Source organism: Priapulus caudatus, unplaced genomic scaffold (assembly GCF_000485595.1).
Source record: "Priapulus caudatus unplaced genomic scaffold, Priapulus_caudatus-5.0.1 Scaffold3340, whole genome shotgun sequence".
In the NCBI taxonomy this organism is placed as follows: domain Eukaryota; kingdom Metazoa; phylum Priapulida; class Priapulimorpha; order Priapulimorphida; family Priapulidae; genus Priapulus; species Priapulus caudatus.
Window position 1 is genome coordinate 1 of NW_014580401.1, and position 17,526 is coordinate 17,526.

A 17,526-nucleotide genomic window follows, 5' to 3' on the forward strand; every position below is an offset into this window, starting at 1 on the left:
CGTGTGTCAGCTGTGTGTGGCGTGTGTCAGCTGTGTGTGCGTGTGTCAGCTGTGTGTGCGTGTGTCAGCTGTGTGTGCGTGTGTCAGCTGTGTGTGCGTCTGTAAGCTGTGTGTGCGTGTGTCAGACGGAGGCACATTCATCATCAACTGTCCCCCGAATATCAGTTCTACTTCGAAACACACGCGTTGTAAGAAAAACAGGGGGTTCTGCACCGTGTACAATCAATCCTTCTACTATATATATAGCAGTCGGGATCGGACATGAACAAACGTCGCACACACCTATGATGATCGATGAAGGAAAAACCACTTAAAATAACCCCACATCTCATGGTCACAACCTCTCCCAACCCCTAACCCCACATCTCATGGTCACAACCTCCCCCACCCCCTAACCGGCCAGCTCATGGTCACAACCTCCCCCACCCCTAACCGGCCAGCTCATGGTCACAACCTCCCCCACCCCTAACTGGCCAGCTCATGGTCACAACCTACCCCCACCCCCTAACCGGCCAGCTCATGGTCACATACCTCCCCCCCACCCCTAACCGGCCAGCTCAGACATATCACGATGGCAATACCTTTGGCGTATCGATATATGTCATTACAGCTCATTCATAATTCATAAATATATATTTACCGACCATCCGATTGTAGTGTTGGCATAATGTAGGTCAGGTGCGGCGGTCGGGTAGAGAGTGCTATGCGGTTAATTGTTGCTGTTGCTTGTCGTCGGTCTAATGCGTCGGTATGCGGAGGTACACGTTAATTAGTCACCTGGTGTAAACGTAGCGATGGCAGCCGATGTGAACAAACAGTAGCACGCAGGAGCGATGTCTGCCCGTAGCAACAGCTCTCCACTATTTGTCTTCCCATCGGTAAATTACGGTATCGTTTCTTGCCCAACAAAGCAAGGAGCTAGGATACGCAGTAGTGTGATAGGATGACTGAATATTGTGTATAGCAACGGGACAATACNTTATTCAACTTTAAGCTACAGAACATCGGTGTTGATTTATTAGCTGAGAGACGAGTAGCAGGCAGGCACGGCGACCTATCGTCTGCTAGCGTTACATGCCGCTAATCACTATGACTCCGATAGCGCATCACAGGACAAAGCAGCTAATAAATGAACATGGTGACAAACGAAACATTTGCTGTGCACAACATGCAAGCAATATCTCACGTAACTAAGGGAGAAAGAACTTTTTATTGCATTGGTTATTATCCTGTTCTGTGTATAATTAATTCATGTTTACGACAGCGGCGCCGCAATATTGATATATTACTACAGAGTATGTATGTAATATATTTGATGGGGGATGAATATTGCATATTGCAACGGGACAATACGTGCTTGTCATGTTACTACCAAATGAGAAGTGGCAGCAGCAGGAAGAAGATGTATACGTCCACGTTAGCTGCTTTGCTTGGAGTTGCCTTGCTGAGCTGTGAAGCAACAGCGGTAAAGGAAGAGTACTTTACTCTGTACGCATCCGACACGGCCATTACTAGCAGCGTCATATCTACCTATGCTGCGAGCCATGTTCGCTGCACTGTTCAATGCATGGCAGATGGAAGCTGTGAAGGCTTCAACCTGCAGCAGACAGACACGGCTACTACATGTCAGCTCCTCTCCAACATTGCCCTGGATGCAACAAGCTGTGAGCCTACAGCTGCTACTGATGCTACGGATTCTGCTGCATACTTGGGGGAAAAGGTAAGCAATCGAGAGCACTCTTATATCATGTAGATGTAAAAACATTAGCATGTTAGTGTGCTTCCTTCTAACCCTGCAGAAGCATATGCTGATTCTCACTACACGTTTAAGCAAATACATGCTATGAAAACCCGAATAACGTAACCATTATTCTGACTTGTGTGGATTTTTCACATATGAATAAAGGCAAGGGCGCTCCTGAGTAGTCATCCTGTGTGTGTGTGTGTGTGGTGTGTGTGTTGTGTGTGTGATGTGTTGTGTGTGTGTGTGTGTGCTTGTGTATGCGTATCGTGCGTGCGTGCGTGCATGCAAGCATACAGCTGTATTATATACAGTGGAAACCCCGATAATACGCACCCCGATTTAACGCGAATTCGGATATAACACGCGTGAGTCGTTGGACCCCCTGTTTTTGCTGTTATATAGCCACGTATATAATATATAACCCCGATTTAGCGCGACCCCGCTTTTTTCGCGATGACATTTTATGGACCCAAACCATCGCGTCATAACGGGGCTACAGTGTATATATATATATATATATATATATATATATATATATATATATATATATATATATACATATTACACTTTAAATGAGCTGATGTTCACACTGGCAGCCATTTGTGGCGAGATACAGTGTTCATGAAATGTGGCAGCACCGCTTACCGGACAACATTGATTCTCAGCGGGCAATATTTGTTTTTTTATTTTCTGGCACGTGAAATGCTTTACACCAACTAAAATGCGCCATTGCCTATGCAGCCATATAACAAATATATGAATTGTATTTCTCTAAACAGGTGAATCAGGACATATACCTTTGCCAGCATGCCTCGGACTACTCTATGCACTTCCCAACAAAATCTACTACTGATTATGCCGTCATCCCAAACGCCTTTCCGCTGGGCTTTAACCAAATCTCCGTGTGTCTGTGGCTGAGAGTTCCCGCAGATTCCTTCGTGGACTGTCTTACTAAGTATGGATCAGATTGCCCCTACCACTCGGTGTGGACATACCATAGAGATGGCAACTCCAACGAAGAGATGGAATATACAGTCTACCCAGACGGTTGTATGAGGTTCTACATGTGGGGTTCTGAAAGCATTCGAGCGTAAGTACCAGCCAGTCCATTTCAAAGTAGATTTGTTTACATATGTCAACATCAATAGCACGCATACATATCCTATCAGGTGAAGAGGTTTCGCAGTAGCCAAACTTGTTTAAAAATGATGATTGTATTCATTATTGAGTCATGCTATATTTATCATCGAACATAATATTGATGATCGTTTAAACTTTCTATTTCATAGCAAAGTTTGCGACTATTTAATCACCGATGGCAACTGGCACTTTGTATGCACAACCTACAACAGTCTGACTGGAGCTCACCAAATCTTCTTGGATGACCAACCGAAATACACTGGCACTTCCTCACGACTTGTAAGCTACATCGCTGACACAGGGGCTAACTTCATAATAGGACAGGATGTTGACTATACACAAACGGACTTCAACGAAACACAAGCATTTGTGGGGGATTTAGCTGACCTGAACGTGTACCATCGTATCCTGACTGATGCTGAGGTTGCAACAATCAGAACCTCTTGTCTTTCTAATGGCGGCTCTGCCATAAAGTGGCTTGACTTCAAGACCACAATAGCTGGAGGTGTATCGCTGGACATGCCATCTAACTGCACACCGTGAGGCAATGAGATAGGTTACTAGAATGCAAATATACTCTGACCTTTCTGTATTTGTGAGATTTTAAATTTAACCGTATTTTTCAGGTAAATGATATAATGGTGTTCATCACCTCTTTGACTAGATTGCGGTAAACGGGCGTTGCAGCAAAAAATTGCAGTAATACCAAACTGCCGTATATATAACCATACGCGGTATTCAGTAATACCAGTCATTGGCTTTTTGTAGAATTGGCCAGCGTAGTAAGACCATATGGTAACGTGACGTCATACATCAATCATAAAATATGTAATAAAACCTATCATAATAAAATCGTGATAAATGAACGCCCGGTGTTTTTATATAGATGTCGTGCAACGCGCGTAAATGTGTTACGTCACCCAGGGGCGAAAATCCAGGGGGGGCAGGGGGACATTTCCCCCCCCCCACGAATTTTCAGAGGGGGGACATCATATCAAATGTCCCCCCACGATTTTTGGATTCACCATGATTTTGCATGTCGTAATGCTGTGGCTGTGTGTGTGTGTGTGCTGGTGTTGGTGTCGGTTTGATGTGTGTTGTGTGTGTGTGTGTGGTTGTTGTTGTTTGGAACAGTGGAGAACCGTTATACATTGTGTGTCGATAGTGCGTCAGCACATTGCTTCTTGTCTCCTTTTTTTGGCCAGCTTTCATTTCATTCAAAGTGCATTGTGAGAGCATCAATGAATGATCAATGCACAACTTAAGAACAAATGTGTCTAATAAATGTAGTACCGTTTCTTTATTTAACACGTTTTTTATTTCCTTATATAAAAATTATGTGCTTATGCAGAAATCATCAAGAGAATAGTATGTTTATGAAACGTTTAGGAGATATCGACTCACATTAGACACTGATTCCAGAATTAAGCTGGGAACACGAGCTATATTCACGCAAGAGGACACTAGAGTAACTCGTGCATTCGGTTTTAATAAAGGTTAATTTTCATTGCAAATTGATGATATACTATACAACGCATATAGGATATGACGGACCAAACCAATAATAACGACCAATTATTGTGTGCGATCAGCCTCAACGCCAAATGATTGCGTTTTCTGCTTTCTTGTTTTCTTGGACTGGCATGTGGACACCACTTTCCGCTAATCTTTATCACAAACACAAATGCATGTGTGTGTGTGTGGTGTGTGTTTGTGACTGGTGTGGTGTGTTGTGTGTGTGTGTGTGTCGTGTGTGTGTGTGTGTTGTGTCTGCGCAAGCTGGTGGTCGTTATATTCTTGTGGTCCGGTATAGCCGTGAGCGCCGGTCGTGCATTGGGCGTGTACCAGAGGGGGGCGGCGGTCGTTCCAGGGGTTGTTCCGGACCCCCCCCCTCGCTCGCGCAGGAAAACGCATTCTGTAGGGGGGCTAATTTCAAAAAAATCCTAGACCCCCCACCCCTTCGCGTGCTCGCTACTGGTGTCCCCCCACATTTCAAAATGGATTTACGCGCCTGATGACTCCCGTAGATAGTGCATCATTATTGATTGTTGCCTCGTGCCCTCGCTAGACCAACCCACCAGTGAGAATAGTGCAGTGACCGAAGCTGAAAAGGGGCTCTATTTAAGGAGATATCCCTACCGGAGGTATAACAAGCTGGGACTGGTCTCATTTTAACCGTCTGGATCCCTAGTTTATGAAAAGACATGTTGTAGTTGCAGCAACCTTGTACAACATGCCAAATTAACCTTTTGTTTACGGTAACATCTGAAAAAATGACATTTTCAGTTACTTGCTTATTTTATGAAATCAGCCCCATTATATTTTATAATTGATCGTTATATCAATGTATTTCATTGAAATAGATATGTAGCAATGTATTTGAGGCAGTTTTATGCTGCTAAGGGGGTTAAGGGGCCAAAATTATACCCCAAAACTGGATTTTTTTTGCGATTTTGACCAAAATAATATATATTTTCTTGCACTATTCCACCAATACATGTTATCACTGTGTCAGATCTGACTGTATTCATGGGCCTAGATGTGCTATTGATAAAAAAAATCAGTTTCAGCATGGTAAACGGGTACAACATGGTACATTAACCCCTTGTTTACGGTAACATCTGAAAAAATGGCATTTTCAGTTACTTGCTTATTTTATGAAATCAGCCCCATTATATTTTATAATTAATGGTATTGGTTAATATAAGAAAGTTGCTGCACTGAACATCGAGATCAATAAATCCGGTGAATGTGAATTTACCAGTGAAGATGGAAGTGATGTGGATCCGGATAGTGTCGTCCTTCATCGAGCTGCTGGTATCATTCGCAGTGCAATGTCAGGGATAACCTTTCAAACTAGCCACTATGCTCCAAGCGGAGACTTGAATGTACGACAATGTAAGAACTTTGTTCCAGAGACATTGTACGATTTCATAGCATGGTGCACCTCGAAGGAATCCTTTGACAATGTTAGACACTGTGACTCAAGTGATGCTGACATGCGAGTGCTTGGTATCTGTCACAGTATCATTTCTCAGTCCTGTAAGACGCAAACACCCATTACATTTGGCCTTGGTGTTCAAATGTACCATGACCATGGGAGTAAGGAGCTTATAGACGTTCTCAGTACAGTGGGATATTCCATAAACTATAATGACGTGAGAAAGTTCTTAACATCAGTAGCTCTTGATCAACTTTCAGTACCATCTGAAGTGCAGGTTCCTCGTGGGATTTCACAGTTTGATCCTAGAAACCTTGAATCAGTCGTTGATGCTGCCATCGACAACTTTGATCATGAGGAGACAGTTGATGGGAAACGCACTACACATGCCATGGCTGTTGTGTTGTACCAACGATCTCCACTCAGTCATGATATGTCCGTGATTCCTTGTGCAAAGCAGAAATCCTTGGACACTGAGCAGTACAAGGAACAACAACTCCAAGGCTACCGCAGGTCTGCAAAGAAGCCATAGCCCACTGTAACCTATCAAGTGGAGGATGAAACGTCAGATAAGGTCATAATGAAAGATTTCATATGGCAAGTGGCAAGGACCTGTGGAGACGGTGAATCTAGCATTCCTGCATGGAGTGGATTCAACGCCCTCGTCAGTACCAAGACTGTCCCCGTTACTACGATATGATATCTACCCTTCATCAATGCCTCACCATCTGACTTGTCAACCATTTTTACTTTTGTTGAGTGCTAGTGCACATATCTGAGGAGTTGGGGCAGCATCACATACTCATTACAGCAGACCTTGCCATCTACAGCAAGGCACAGCAGATTCTGTGGAGCAGACCGGAACCACTGGTGGGCAAAGTAACGATGAGGCTGGGAGGAATGCATCTGATAATGGCTTTCCTGGCGAGCCTTTGCAAGATATTCGGAGATGGTGGATTTACGAACATCCTAACTTCATCAGATGTATACGCAGCTGCCACGGTTAACCAAATGCTCCAAGGAAAGCAGTATGCCCGTGGAATCAGAGGTGTCCGTCTTGCACACGAAGCACTGTCACAGATGTTCCTCACTTCAGCTGAATCCTTTGCCAACAAGAACGGATTGCCATGGCTGACCAATGAAACCAAGCAGCTAGTACGTGATCTTGAGCAGTCCTTCGAATCCAAAGATGCAAGTGAATGTGCTACCATTTGCCAGAAAATCGAGGACACAATTTCCCAGTCCGTCTTGGATACGATCACTCTCCCTCAAAACGAAGGACGACAGCACTCGGCAACTTTTGCTTATTGGGATAGCTTTCTCGAGTCTGGGAACATATTACTTCGACTGTAGCTTATACTTACCATTTTACTTCGTATTAGCTCGAGTCAAACTGTCCAGATGCTCTAGCAGAGCTGCCAGAAACACCAACGTCCACTTAATCCACATATATCATCGATGGCATGGCCATGGTACAGTCACTGAATGAGAATCACTTCACCACGTTCAAGGATTTGGCGGAAGTGGTACAGAAACGTACAGTTAGACTTCCCCAAAACCCATCCTTGGATTTGACGTCTGTGACCATTGTGTTCGATCGGTATAATAACGTGTCATCCATCAAGACCACAGAACGCGAGCGGTGGGGTTATTCAAGTTTGTTACCTACTTATAAGATACAGAGGAGCAGAGAAGTACCTAACTACAGAAGGTTTGTCAAGGGAGTCGGAAACAAGGCAAGCCTTACGAATTACATCTCACAGTATATCTTGGAGAATGCACGAATTCCTGTTCATACAATTGTGAATAAACTTGGCCCACCAATATGCGAGTGTCTCCCTGCTGCTCATGCCCTCACAGGATGCAACACCACATGTTCAACGAACAGGATAGGAAAGAAAACGACGTACTCGAAACTGATGAAACATGCGTACAGACTGACAAACCTCAAGTCATTCCATGAAGACGACATAAAGGAGAGCATTATGGTAGCTCGTAGCTACACACTACTCCTCTAAGGAAAGAAGGAAATGGACACACTTGATGAGTTGCGGTACATCATGGCTACAATGACAGACAAGTATGCATCCATGCTTCCTCCAACAGAAGATGCCTTCCAACAACATGTCCTGCGCGCAAAGTACCAAACACGGATTTGGTGCAGGAGCAGTGAAAAAAATACACGGGGGCTCGGGGCGATTTAGCCCCCGAAATGCCAAATAGAGCCCCGGAAATGACAAAAAGAGCCCCTGTAAATGTGCATGGAGTTCAATGCAAACCAAATTTTAGAGTGCTATTTTCATGCACGCGAGTTTGAAAAGTAGCCCTAGAAAAATTAATTTTAATTTTTTCCCTGTGCAGGAGTCACATCCCCAACCAAGAGTTGATCAAACCGGTTGGCCATGGTTGGTCCGCTTGTGATGATGGAGGCATAACACAGACGATGTTCACTCAGCCATCAGCTCCAGTTGAAGTTCGAGACCTGACACATTTCTACTGCACAGACAAAGACTGCTTGAGTGCGAGGAAATGTCCTTGTCTCCTTGCTGGACTAGAGTGCATCGATGCTTGTTCATGTACTGAGTGAAAATCAGAACACCATACCAGAAAAAGAAAGTGGCACATGATTTCTGTTGAAAATGGCTATTGACGTCATGGCCCACAGTGTTATGTAACCATTTAGCATTGTTGTAAACAGGGTTCATGTACCATGTTGTACTCAGCCTTCACCATGCTTCAACTGATTTTTATATCAATGATACACCCAGACTGATGGATAGGCCTTCAGTCAGGTAGACCTATGATACTGTTGTACCATGTATTGGAGGCAGTATGCATGGAAACGTTCTTTATTACGGTCAAAATTATCAAAAATTGCCAGATTTTTTGGTATATTTTTGGCCCCTTAACAGCATAGAACTGCCTAAAATGCGTTGCTTCATCTATATTTCAATCAAAAACAATAACCATATATAACCATCAGTTCTAAACATCTGCATGGCTGATCTGATAAAATAGTTTTTGCAATTCGAATTACAACGTGTCGAAAGAATTAATGACGTGTTGTAATTCAAATTGCCACATGTCGAAAGAGTTAATGACCTGTTGTAATTCGAATTGCAACGTGTCGGAAATATTATCGACGTGTTGTAATTAAATAACGACACGTGGCAATTCGAATTACCACGTGTCGGGTGGTTGCGTTTATGACGGGTTCCTGTTTCCATAGATATTCAGAGCATATGCAATACTAGTACGTCATAAGACGGTACTGTAATATGTGTACTTCATACTGATCTGCGTTCGCTCTAAAGACGCGAATTCAAATTTACGTATTTCAATTGGAACTGCCGCTTCAAGTTACTGCTGCAGAGTTATTGCTGGTGTTGAGAAGGCGCGAACATAACGCTGCAGCCGTGGTATCTGCCTTGTTCGGTGGCCAGGCTTGCAACACCCATACGGTGACGTGTGTAAGGAAAGACTGCTCCCATAAGCTGCGTTTGGTAGAGGTGGTTGTTATTTATCAAGTGTATGTGGAGGATAGTGTGGGGGATTTAGCTGACCTGAACGTGTACCATCGTATCCTGACTGATGCTGAGGTTGCAACAATCAGAACCTCTTGTCTTTCTAATGGCACCTTGCCATAAAGTGGCTTGACTTTAAGACCACAATAGCTGGAGGTGTATCGCTGGACATGCCATCTAACTGCACACCGTGAGGCAATGAGCTAGGTTACTAGAATGCAAATATACTCTGACGTTTACAGAGAATAATAGAATACGAATTCCAGGCCTGTGATTGAACCCTTACAACAAAGTAGGGCAAAAGTAGGGCTAGTAATGTCAGAAAAGTTGTGAAAAAAGTAGGGGAAAGTAGGGAAACCAGGGAATAAGTAGGGCAGTCTAGAGTTTATTATATATGCTGAAATATATAAATATGAGTCGGTGGGGATACTATTGTTTCATGTCTGTCCAGCCGCCGCTGCCGCAGACACTTTCCCTTCCGCTCTTTAACTCGACCCCTAATTGACCTAGCGTGACCAAACATGGTCTACATACACATCTTTGGGAGAAGGTGTGTCGCGTACCGAAACCAGGTCACTGCAACCTTTATTTGACATTGACCTTGACCTTCTCCCTTCACAATATTTCCCTTCCGCTCTATAACTCGTGCCCCTAATTTACCTAGCACAATACAAACCCTCGTTATACTTACGGACATGCTTGGGGAGAAGGTGGGTCACGGTACCAAACCGCCAAGGCATCATTGCACACATCAGGCATAGTTTGTGCGTAACAAACTTTGTCTTTGTGACTTAGATTTGCAAGCGCTCTTACACGGTACCTTCTACGTCCTGTACCAGAGATATTTCATTCATACTTAGATCACGGGGGATAGAGTTAGTTGGCGACAGCTGCCCTTTCGTGAGATGATCTAATGTAGCCCGCTCTTACACAATGGCGTGGACCGTGTGCATTTTGTATCGGTGGTAGAGTATTTAAAAACCTCAAAAGAAAATAGGTGGAAAAGCGTAGCGCGAAGAAATAAAAAAGTAGTGAGAAAAAAGTAGGAAAATAGGAAGAACATCAAAAAGGTAGTGAAAACGTAGGAAAATAGGGATCAATCACGAGGACCTGGAGTCCCCATATGTTGAGAATGACGCCCACTGGGTACGAGTGGGAAAGTGATCAAGCACTACGATGGTGGGACAAGACTTGTTTAGATTATAGAGCAAAGCTTACATTAGAGACAAGAGCCGCAGAAGCGTGCTGGGCTAATCTGGGGTCCTGTTGCTAGCGGTTATGAACGTTACAATTTGAGGTCGTCGTAGTGACACATTGTTAGGCGCCAGATATGCGAGATACGCAGTTTGCGGTTACACATCATGTTAGAACGACTCACTATCCCCCCCATGCTATTTGTCGGTTTATTTATTAATGATGCTTGCCTTTTACTACGAATTGTGTCCATAGATTCCACAGCTATCTATTTTTATCTTATATCTATAAAAAATTCAACATATGAAGCATTGGATCTCCAAGTATAATTAGAGGGCGGGAGTCCTTCTTCCCACCATCCCCCACTGCGTCCCACCTTCCTCCCTCCTCCCTCCCTCCTCCACTGTCACCCCCTTGCTCTCACTTCCACTCCTTACCTCCTCTTCCGGTGGCCCCCCCTGCACTTCGAACTCCCTCCCCTGCTCCCCACCTCCCATCCCCTTTGGCACACCATACGTCGCCACGACCTAATTAGTAATCCCAGTTTCCCGCCTCGCATACACCCCGTATCAAACCGTTTTCGGCTGTCCCGTCTCAATTACTACTTCTCTCCTCTCTTTTATCTTAGACTTTCTCATCTCTCTCTTCTCTCTCCTTATTATATATAAAAAATTTAAAACCCTCAGCGATGTCCATCTTCTATGCCCCTGCAATAATACTTCTGTTTCCTATGGCCACTGAGGTGTAACAGTTATAGAAACATAATATATAGCTGTCTGCTAATATTCCTATGGTAACTAGTTACTGTCGCTAACTGGTAAAATGGAACTCAGCGGCACATAGCTACATGAATAATGTGTAAGATTTAAGAATGAAAAGTAAATAATTATATATTATATATGTACTAATTATCTATCTAATTCGTTTAACAAAGTTACATGAGAATAAAAGTCTAATTAAACTAGGCTATACGTGCCAGCGAAGATGGCGCGTGCAGTGTAAATCAATAATCAAAGATTATTCATGAAATCCTACAGTAGGTACAGGCTAAAATTCCAAGTAAGTATATTCAGGCAGTGGATAATTTCGCATCAGCTGAGTGACGTATAACAACGTGCAATTGCCAGGTTGTTCAGGCAACAATTTATGATTAGGAAGCGTGCCCTGTGTTTTTTGCTCATGCGAGCATTCACTGAATTCATTCATTCAGCCTTCCAGCCCAGGGGCAGGGTGCATAGACAGACTGCTTCTAGAAAATTGATATATTAAGGCAGCGTAAACCTTTGTTCAACAACATTTGCCTTTGCCAATTAATACGTTGTCAAACTGTAACCTCACATTGACACAGGTATGGAGCCTCTAATAATAGCAAAAGCAGTCCAGTCCCTTTGGTTACAGTCAACAAACAATGTTAACCTCCTCTTGAGGGTCCAAAAGCTGTTATCCGACACTTATCTTCGCCATGTCAGCTGGAAAGCATATTTCTGTCTTTTTCACAATAAAGTCCAATAAAAATCTTAGGTCACCGCTGAACACAAAACGTTTTCAATCAGCTCCGTCAGGACTATGTCCTCAAAATGTCCTAAAAATCTCCCTGTGCCATTGACGCTCTTGAGCTCTGTGACCTTCCAATTTCGGCACAGTGATGGCTTTCCTACCATTGGCTGCTATACACCGACGTGATCACTAGCCTAGGTCGAGCCCGTTTAAGATTTGTGCGCGACAATTCTGCATCCTTCCCTATACACTTAAGTTACAGGAGTAATGTTCCCCCTTCCTTTTACACCTCTTGACCTTTGACCTTTGCAAGCCCCCAGCTTCCGACTCCCAACTCGTTTTTCGGGCATTACCCCCCCACGTCCCGATATATCGTGACCGTACGTCGAGCGGTTAAGATTTGGTGACCCAACTGTGGTCGGTGACGCGGACGGACGTGTCTCTGTACGCTCGGCACGGACGCACGGACCGTATCATGTGCGATTTCTACGATAGCTGCATCTGACCTATGTCAGATGAGCTAAAAACCCTTCGCTACAGTGCCGAGGGGAGCCGGATGTCGAACAAAACATCACACGCAGAGCGAACCGTCGCTCCCGTTAAGTCAACAACCCTCAACTACTGCCTTCCTATCAATAAAAAAAAGACAAGTGTCTTTTCTCGCCCATCAGATCAGGGAGCTAGGATACCCAGTAGTGTGTTGGGACGACTGAATATTTGGTATAGCAACTGGGACAAACTCCCTGCTTGTCAAGTTATGTACAAATGAAAGCTGGACAGCAGCAGGGAACAGATGTATGCGTCCCACGTTAGCTGCTTTTGCTGGCTGTTTGCCATTGCGTCGAGCTGTGAAAGCAACAGCGGAGTAAAGGAAGAGTACCTTTACTCGTGTAACGCATCCGATCACGGCCATTACTAGCACGCTCATATCTCCTAAGAGCTGCGAGCCATGGTTCGCTGCACTGTTCAAGTGCAATGGAATGGAAGCTGTGAGCTTCAAGCACATGCAAGCAGACGAGACACGGCTACTACATCGTCAGCTGCCTCTTCCAACATGCATGAAGCAACAAGACGTGAGCCCTACAGCTGCTATGATGCCTACGGATTTCTTCTGCTCGATACTGGGCGGAACAAGGTAAGACAATCCACGCGCACACTTATATCATGTAGTATGTAAAACATTGAGCATGTTAGATGTGCTTCCTTACTAACCTACTGCAGAAGCACAATGCTGATATCTCACTTATTGTTTAAGCAAATACATGCTATGCAAACTCCCGAATAACGTAACCACTTATTCCTGACTTGAATATTTTTTCATGATATGAATTAAAGCAAGGGCCCTCGAGTAGTGAATGCACGTTGTGTGTGTATGCGTGCGTGCTGTGCGTGCATGCAGCATGGCAGTATATTGTTAAAATACAGTGGAACCCCGAAACTATACGCGCGTCCGCCGATTTAACGCGAATTCGGATATAACGTTGATGGAGATTCGTCTGGACTCCTGTTTGCTTTATATAGCCACGTATATATAACCTCGATTTAGCGCGACCCCCTTATTTTTTCCGCGAATGACATTTTGTGGACCGCCAACCATCGCGTCGATATCGGGTCTACAGTAATATAAATATATATATATTATATATATAATATATATGAACATTTTACCCTGTTCAAAATGAGCTGATGTTCAACATCGGCAGCCATTTTTGTGGCGAGATAGATCAGTGTTCAGTGAAATGTGGCAGCACGCTTATCCGACAACATCTATGATTCCAGCAGGCAATATTTGGGTTTTATTTTTCTGGCACGTACTGGAAATGCCTTTACAACTAAATGCGCCACATTGCCTGTGTGCAGCCATATAACAAATATGTAAATTGTAATTTCTCTAAATCAGGTGAAATCAGGACATATACCTTTGCAAGCATCCCTGGACCTACTCTACTGCACTTACCAACAAAATTGCCTACTGGATTATGCCGTCATCCAAACGCCTTTTCCGCGTGGCTTTAACCAAATCCAGTGTGTTCTGTGGCTTGAAGAGTTTCCCGCAGATTCTCTTCGTTGGACTGTCTATACTTAAGTATGGATCAGATTGCCCCTATCCACACGGTGTGACGAGTACCATAGAGATCGGCAACTCCAACGAAGAGGATGAATATGCAGCTCCTGCGCTCAGAACGCTGATTGAGGTTCCAATGTGGACTTATAAAGACGTTCGAGCGGTAAGTCACTCGAATCATGCCACCGACATTTTAAAGTAAATTTGTTTTTACATATCGTCAACATCAATAGCACGGCATACATATTCATATCAGGTGAATGAGTGTTCGCAGTAAGCCAAACTTTGTTTAATAATGAGACTGTACTTCATTATTAATTAATGCTAATACATTATCATCGAACATAATATTGATGTCGTTTCAAATTTTCTATGTCATAGCCAAAGTTTGCGACTATTTAATCAACTGATGCAACATGGCACTGTTTGTATGCACAACTACGACCACTCTGGACCTGAGCTCACCAAATCTCTGGGAATGACACCGAAATACACTGCCGCACTTCCTCAACCAACTTCGTAAGCTACAATCGCTGACGTAACACAGGCTAATCTCATAATAGACAGGATGTTGACTATTACACAAACGCGACTTTATGTGAGAAACAGCATTTGTGGGGAATTTAGCTGACCTGAACGTGTACCATCGTATCCTGACTGAATGCTGAGGTTGCAACAATCAGAACCTCTTGTCTTTCTAATGGGCTCTGCCATAAAGTGCTTGACTTCAAAGCACAAATAGCTGGAGGTGTATCGCTGGACATGCCATCTAACTGCACACCGTGAGGCAATGAGCTAGGTACTATAGAATGCAAAAATGTACTCTGACGGTTTACAGAGATTAATAGAATACGAATTCCCCAATGTTAGAAGCGCCACTGTACATGAAATGATCAACCACTCATTGGCAAAACTTGTTTAGATCTCCTCAAGTTTTAGGCAAAAATTTTTACGGATTTTTCATTTTCGACTTATTCGAGATGGCTAACACTATGTGCCGCCTTATATCTCATTTCTCCAATAACGGTAATGTAAAACGTTTGAGCTGTTTGATGCCTTGCGTACACGTGTAGTGAGCAGCAGCTGAACGTCACTTGATGGACGGTCAGAGACATTGATAAACCAGATTTTCCATTGGGGGATATCACTAACGTCCCGAGTATAATTCAGCATCAACGCCTCCTACAGGGGGGGACTTTCATCTGCCACGTGATAGTGAAATTGCCGCGCGTAAATCCGAAAAATAGGCCCCTTCTCCTTGTTACAGCACACCGTCTGCATTTAGGCGCGTGTTTGTTGACACATAGCTTAGTAACGGCACATGCAGTACACATTGCGTAACGCGCGTTTTGCAATGAAGTGCGGTGGTAACCCTCTAAAATTTCTCAACGATTTTCTCAGGTGCAATGAACATATTTACTAATTTTAGTGGTGTCCAGTTAGTCATCGGATAGGTCGCAGTTATAGGTCACTAACATAGATATTTCAACAATACTTTCACGCCCATTTGTGCACACAGGCGGCATATCCATTTGTAAAAAAAGAAAAACGCTGAAACTTTCCATTTCGATTTCTGACAATAGAGCCGATGTATAAATGATATTTCCTTCTGTTGATTACCAACTCGGATAACTTAATATTTTACACTCGTTAATGTAAACCATATGCTGTAAAAAAAGTGCGTCCAGGGATTGTTTATGAAAGTGCCGGCTATATTATTAGTTACTGCTCTCTATTGCTAAAAAAAGATTTTCTAATTCTAAACACATCAAGCTTGATTTCAAGCAGTTTTTTTCCATTTTTTCTCTGGTAAATATAACTTAAAGAAAATGCCTAGACGCACTTAATTATTGTCCCACTAATTGCTGCTTAAAACATGTGGCAATAAACTTTGTATCCTCAACCTTTTCTGTAGTTGCGAAATATACAAAATACCATTTTTACCATAAAAACTTCAAACTTTGTGTGGTAACATAATTAGGTGCTTGGAAATTTCCATGAAATTTTTTGGCTATGAGCATAGAGATAATATCTCCTCTATAAATACAAACAAGTTGATGATTCGATTCCAACAATTGCATAAACGTTTAATCTTCATTAGAGCAATACCTGTGCAAAAGGTGGAGAGTATCCTTAATTCATAGACAAACTTTACATTGCAATCTATTATAGTCCTTTTGGAGACTTATATGGTTATTGAAGATGTTTCTGTGATGCGTTGATTGTTCAAAATTAAATTTCACCTAATTTCGGAGACTATCTTTAATCGTATAATTTCCACATTGTAAACATGGGGAAAACAATCGAACATGGAAACAATGCAACAATTAAACATGGAACAATATGCTGAACAATGAACAATGAACGTGAACAAAATGGAACATGGAACAATGGAAACAAGATAACAACATATCATTGCACTTTTCTCGTTGACCGTTGACAGAAACGTGAAGGCAAGGTCAGTTCGGCTGCAAGACTGAGTGTGTCTTGACCATGTGTTGACCAGTAACGAAGTCTATTAAAGCACACTATTTCACCTGTTGCGCCGATAAAAATACACAAGGGGCAGATCGATGTAAGCAATACACAACGTAGCGTTAAAATGTATCAATAAATCAAGTGAAAACACAAGTGAAAACATCACAGTCACGTGGCAGAAACTTTGTGCACCGGAGGGAACATGACACGTTTAGTCGACCAACATCGTCGTCTGCAGCTCACAGCAAGCTTCATGTACCAGCCGTTTGACGCAGCGGGATGACAGATACTGATGTACAGACCACCCATTATGATTAATGTGGGGGGAGCCGACCATCTTCAGCAGACACACCGCTGCTCGACTCAGATAGGACGCTATGATTATAGGCACAGGCATTTCACTTGCCTGATACAGCATTGTCAGTAGTCTATACTAATAGTTACGGTTCCATAGTACCTGGTCTATTGATGTACATTTTTACTCAGTCAGAGTCTGAGAAGCCGACTTTGTCGACTTAAGTGAAGCGTGATGAAGTGTAGCGATGCAAAATAATGCCAGTGAAAGATAAAGGCGACAGCGTGAGTTATGCTGAAAGCCCATAAGGCGAGGACGCTGCGGGTAATTCATACTAATAGCCGTGTGCGTGCATATTCACGGTGATAGGGGCAGCTGATTAATATCCACCCGAATAGCATCCAACCGCAATATATGAGGAAGCAGTCGACATAGGTTAATGAAGATCCAGGGCAGCGTCACCGAGCAAGCTGGCAGGACACATGGCCACCGAAAAGCCACGCCCGGGGTATAAATGCGGACGCGAATATAAGACGAGGAAGGATGGAATGAGTGAAGGGAGAATGCGCTGGGGAAGAATGGAATGAGTGAAGGGAGAATGCGCTGGGGAAGAATGGAATGAGTGAAGGGAGAATGCGCTGGGGAAGA

At 43.4% G+C, this 17,526-nt stretch overlaps 2 protein-coding genes across 3 annotated transcripts; both read left to right on the plus strand.

Annotated features, from left to right (window-relative positions):
- The first annotated feature begins 808 nt into the window (after positions 1 to 808).
- On the plus strand, positions 809 to 3,750 carry LOC106819399 (neuronal pentraxin-2-like). 2 transcript variants are annotated; one of them, XM_014824041.1, is made up of 4 exons: positions 809 to 978; positions 1,354 to 1,720; positions 2,524 to 2,834; positions 3,034 to 3,750. In XM_014824041.1, the coding sequence occupies exons 2-4, from the start codon at positions 1,376 to 1,378 to the stop codon at positions 3,425 to 3,427; spliced, it is 1,050 nt and encodes a 349-aa protein (XP_014679527.1). In that variant the 5' UTR covers positions 809 to 978; positions 1,354 to 1,375; the 3' UTR covers positions 3,428 to 3,750. The 2 variants fall into 2 exon arrangements, with proteins under 2 accessions (XP_014679527.1, XP_014679526.1); XM_014824040.1 differs by lacking the exon at positions 809 to 978 and having other exon boundaries at positions 1,123 to 1,720.
- A 4,094-nt stretch (positions 3,751 to 7,844) lies between these two features.
- LOC106819400 lies at positions 7,845 to 8,723 on the plus strand. Its single transcript, XM_014824042.1, has 2 exons — positions 7,845 to 7,989; positions 8,187 to 8,723. The coding sequence occupies exons 1-2, from the start codon at positions 7,856 to 7,858 to the stop codon at positions 8,410 to 8,412; spliced, it is 360 nt and encodes a 119-aa protein (XP_014679528.1). The 5' UTR covers positions 7,845 to 7,855; the 3' UTR covers positions 8,413 to 8,723.
- The last annotated feature ends 8,803 nt before the right edge of the window (positions 8,724 to 17,526 follow it).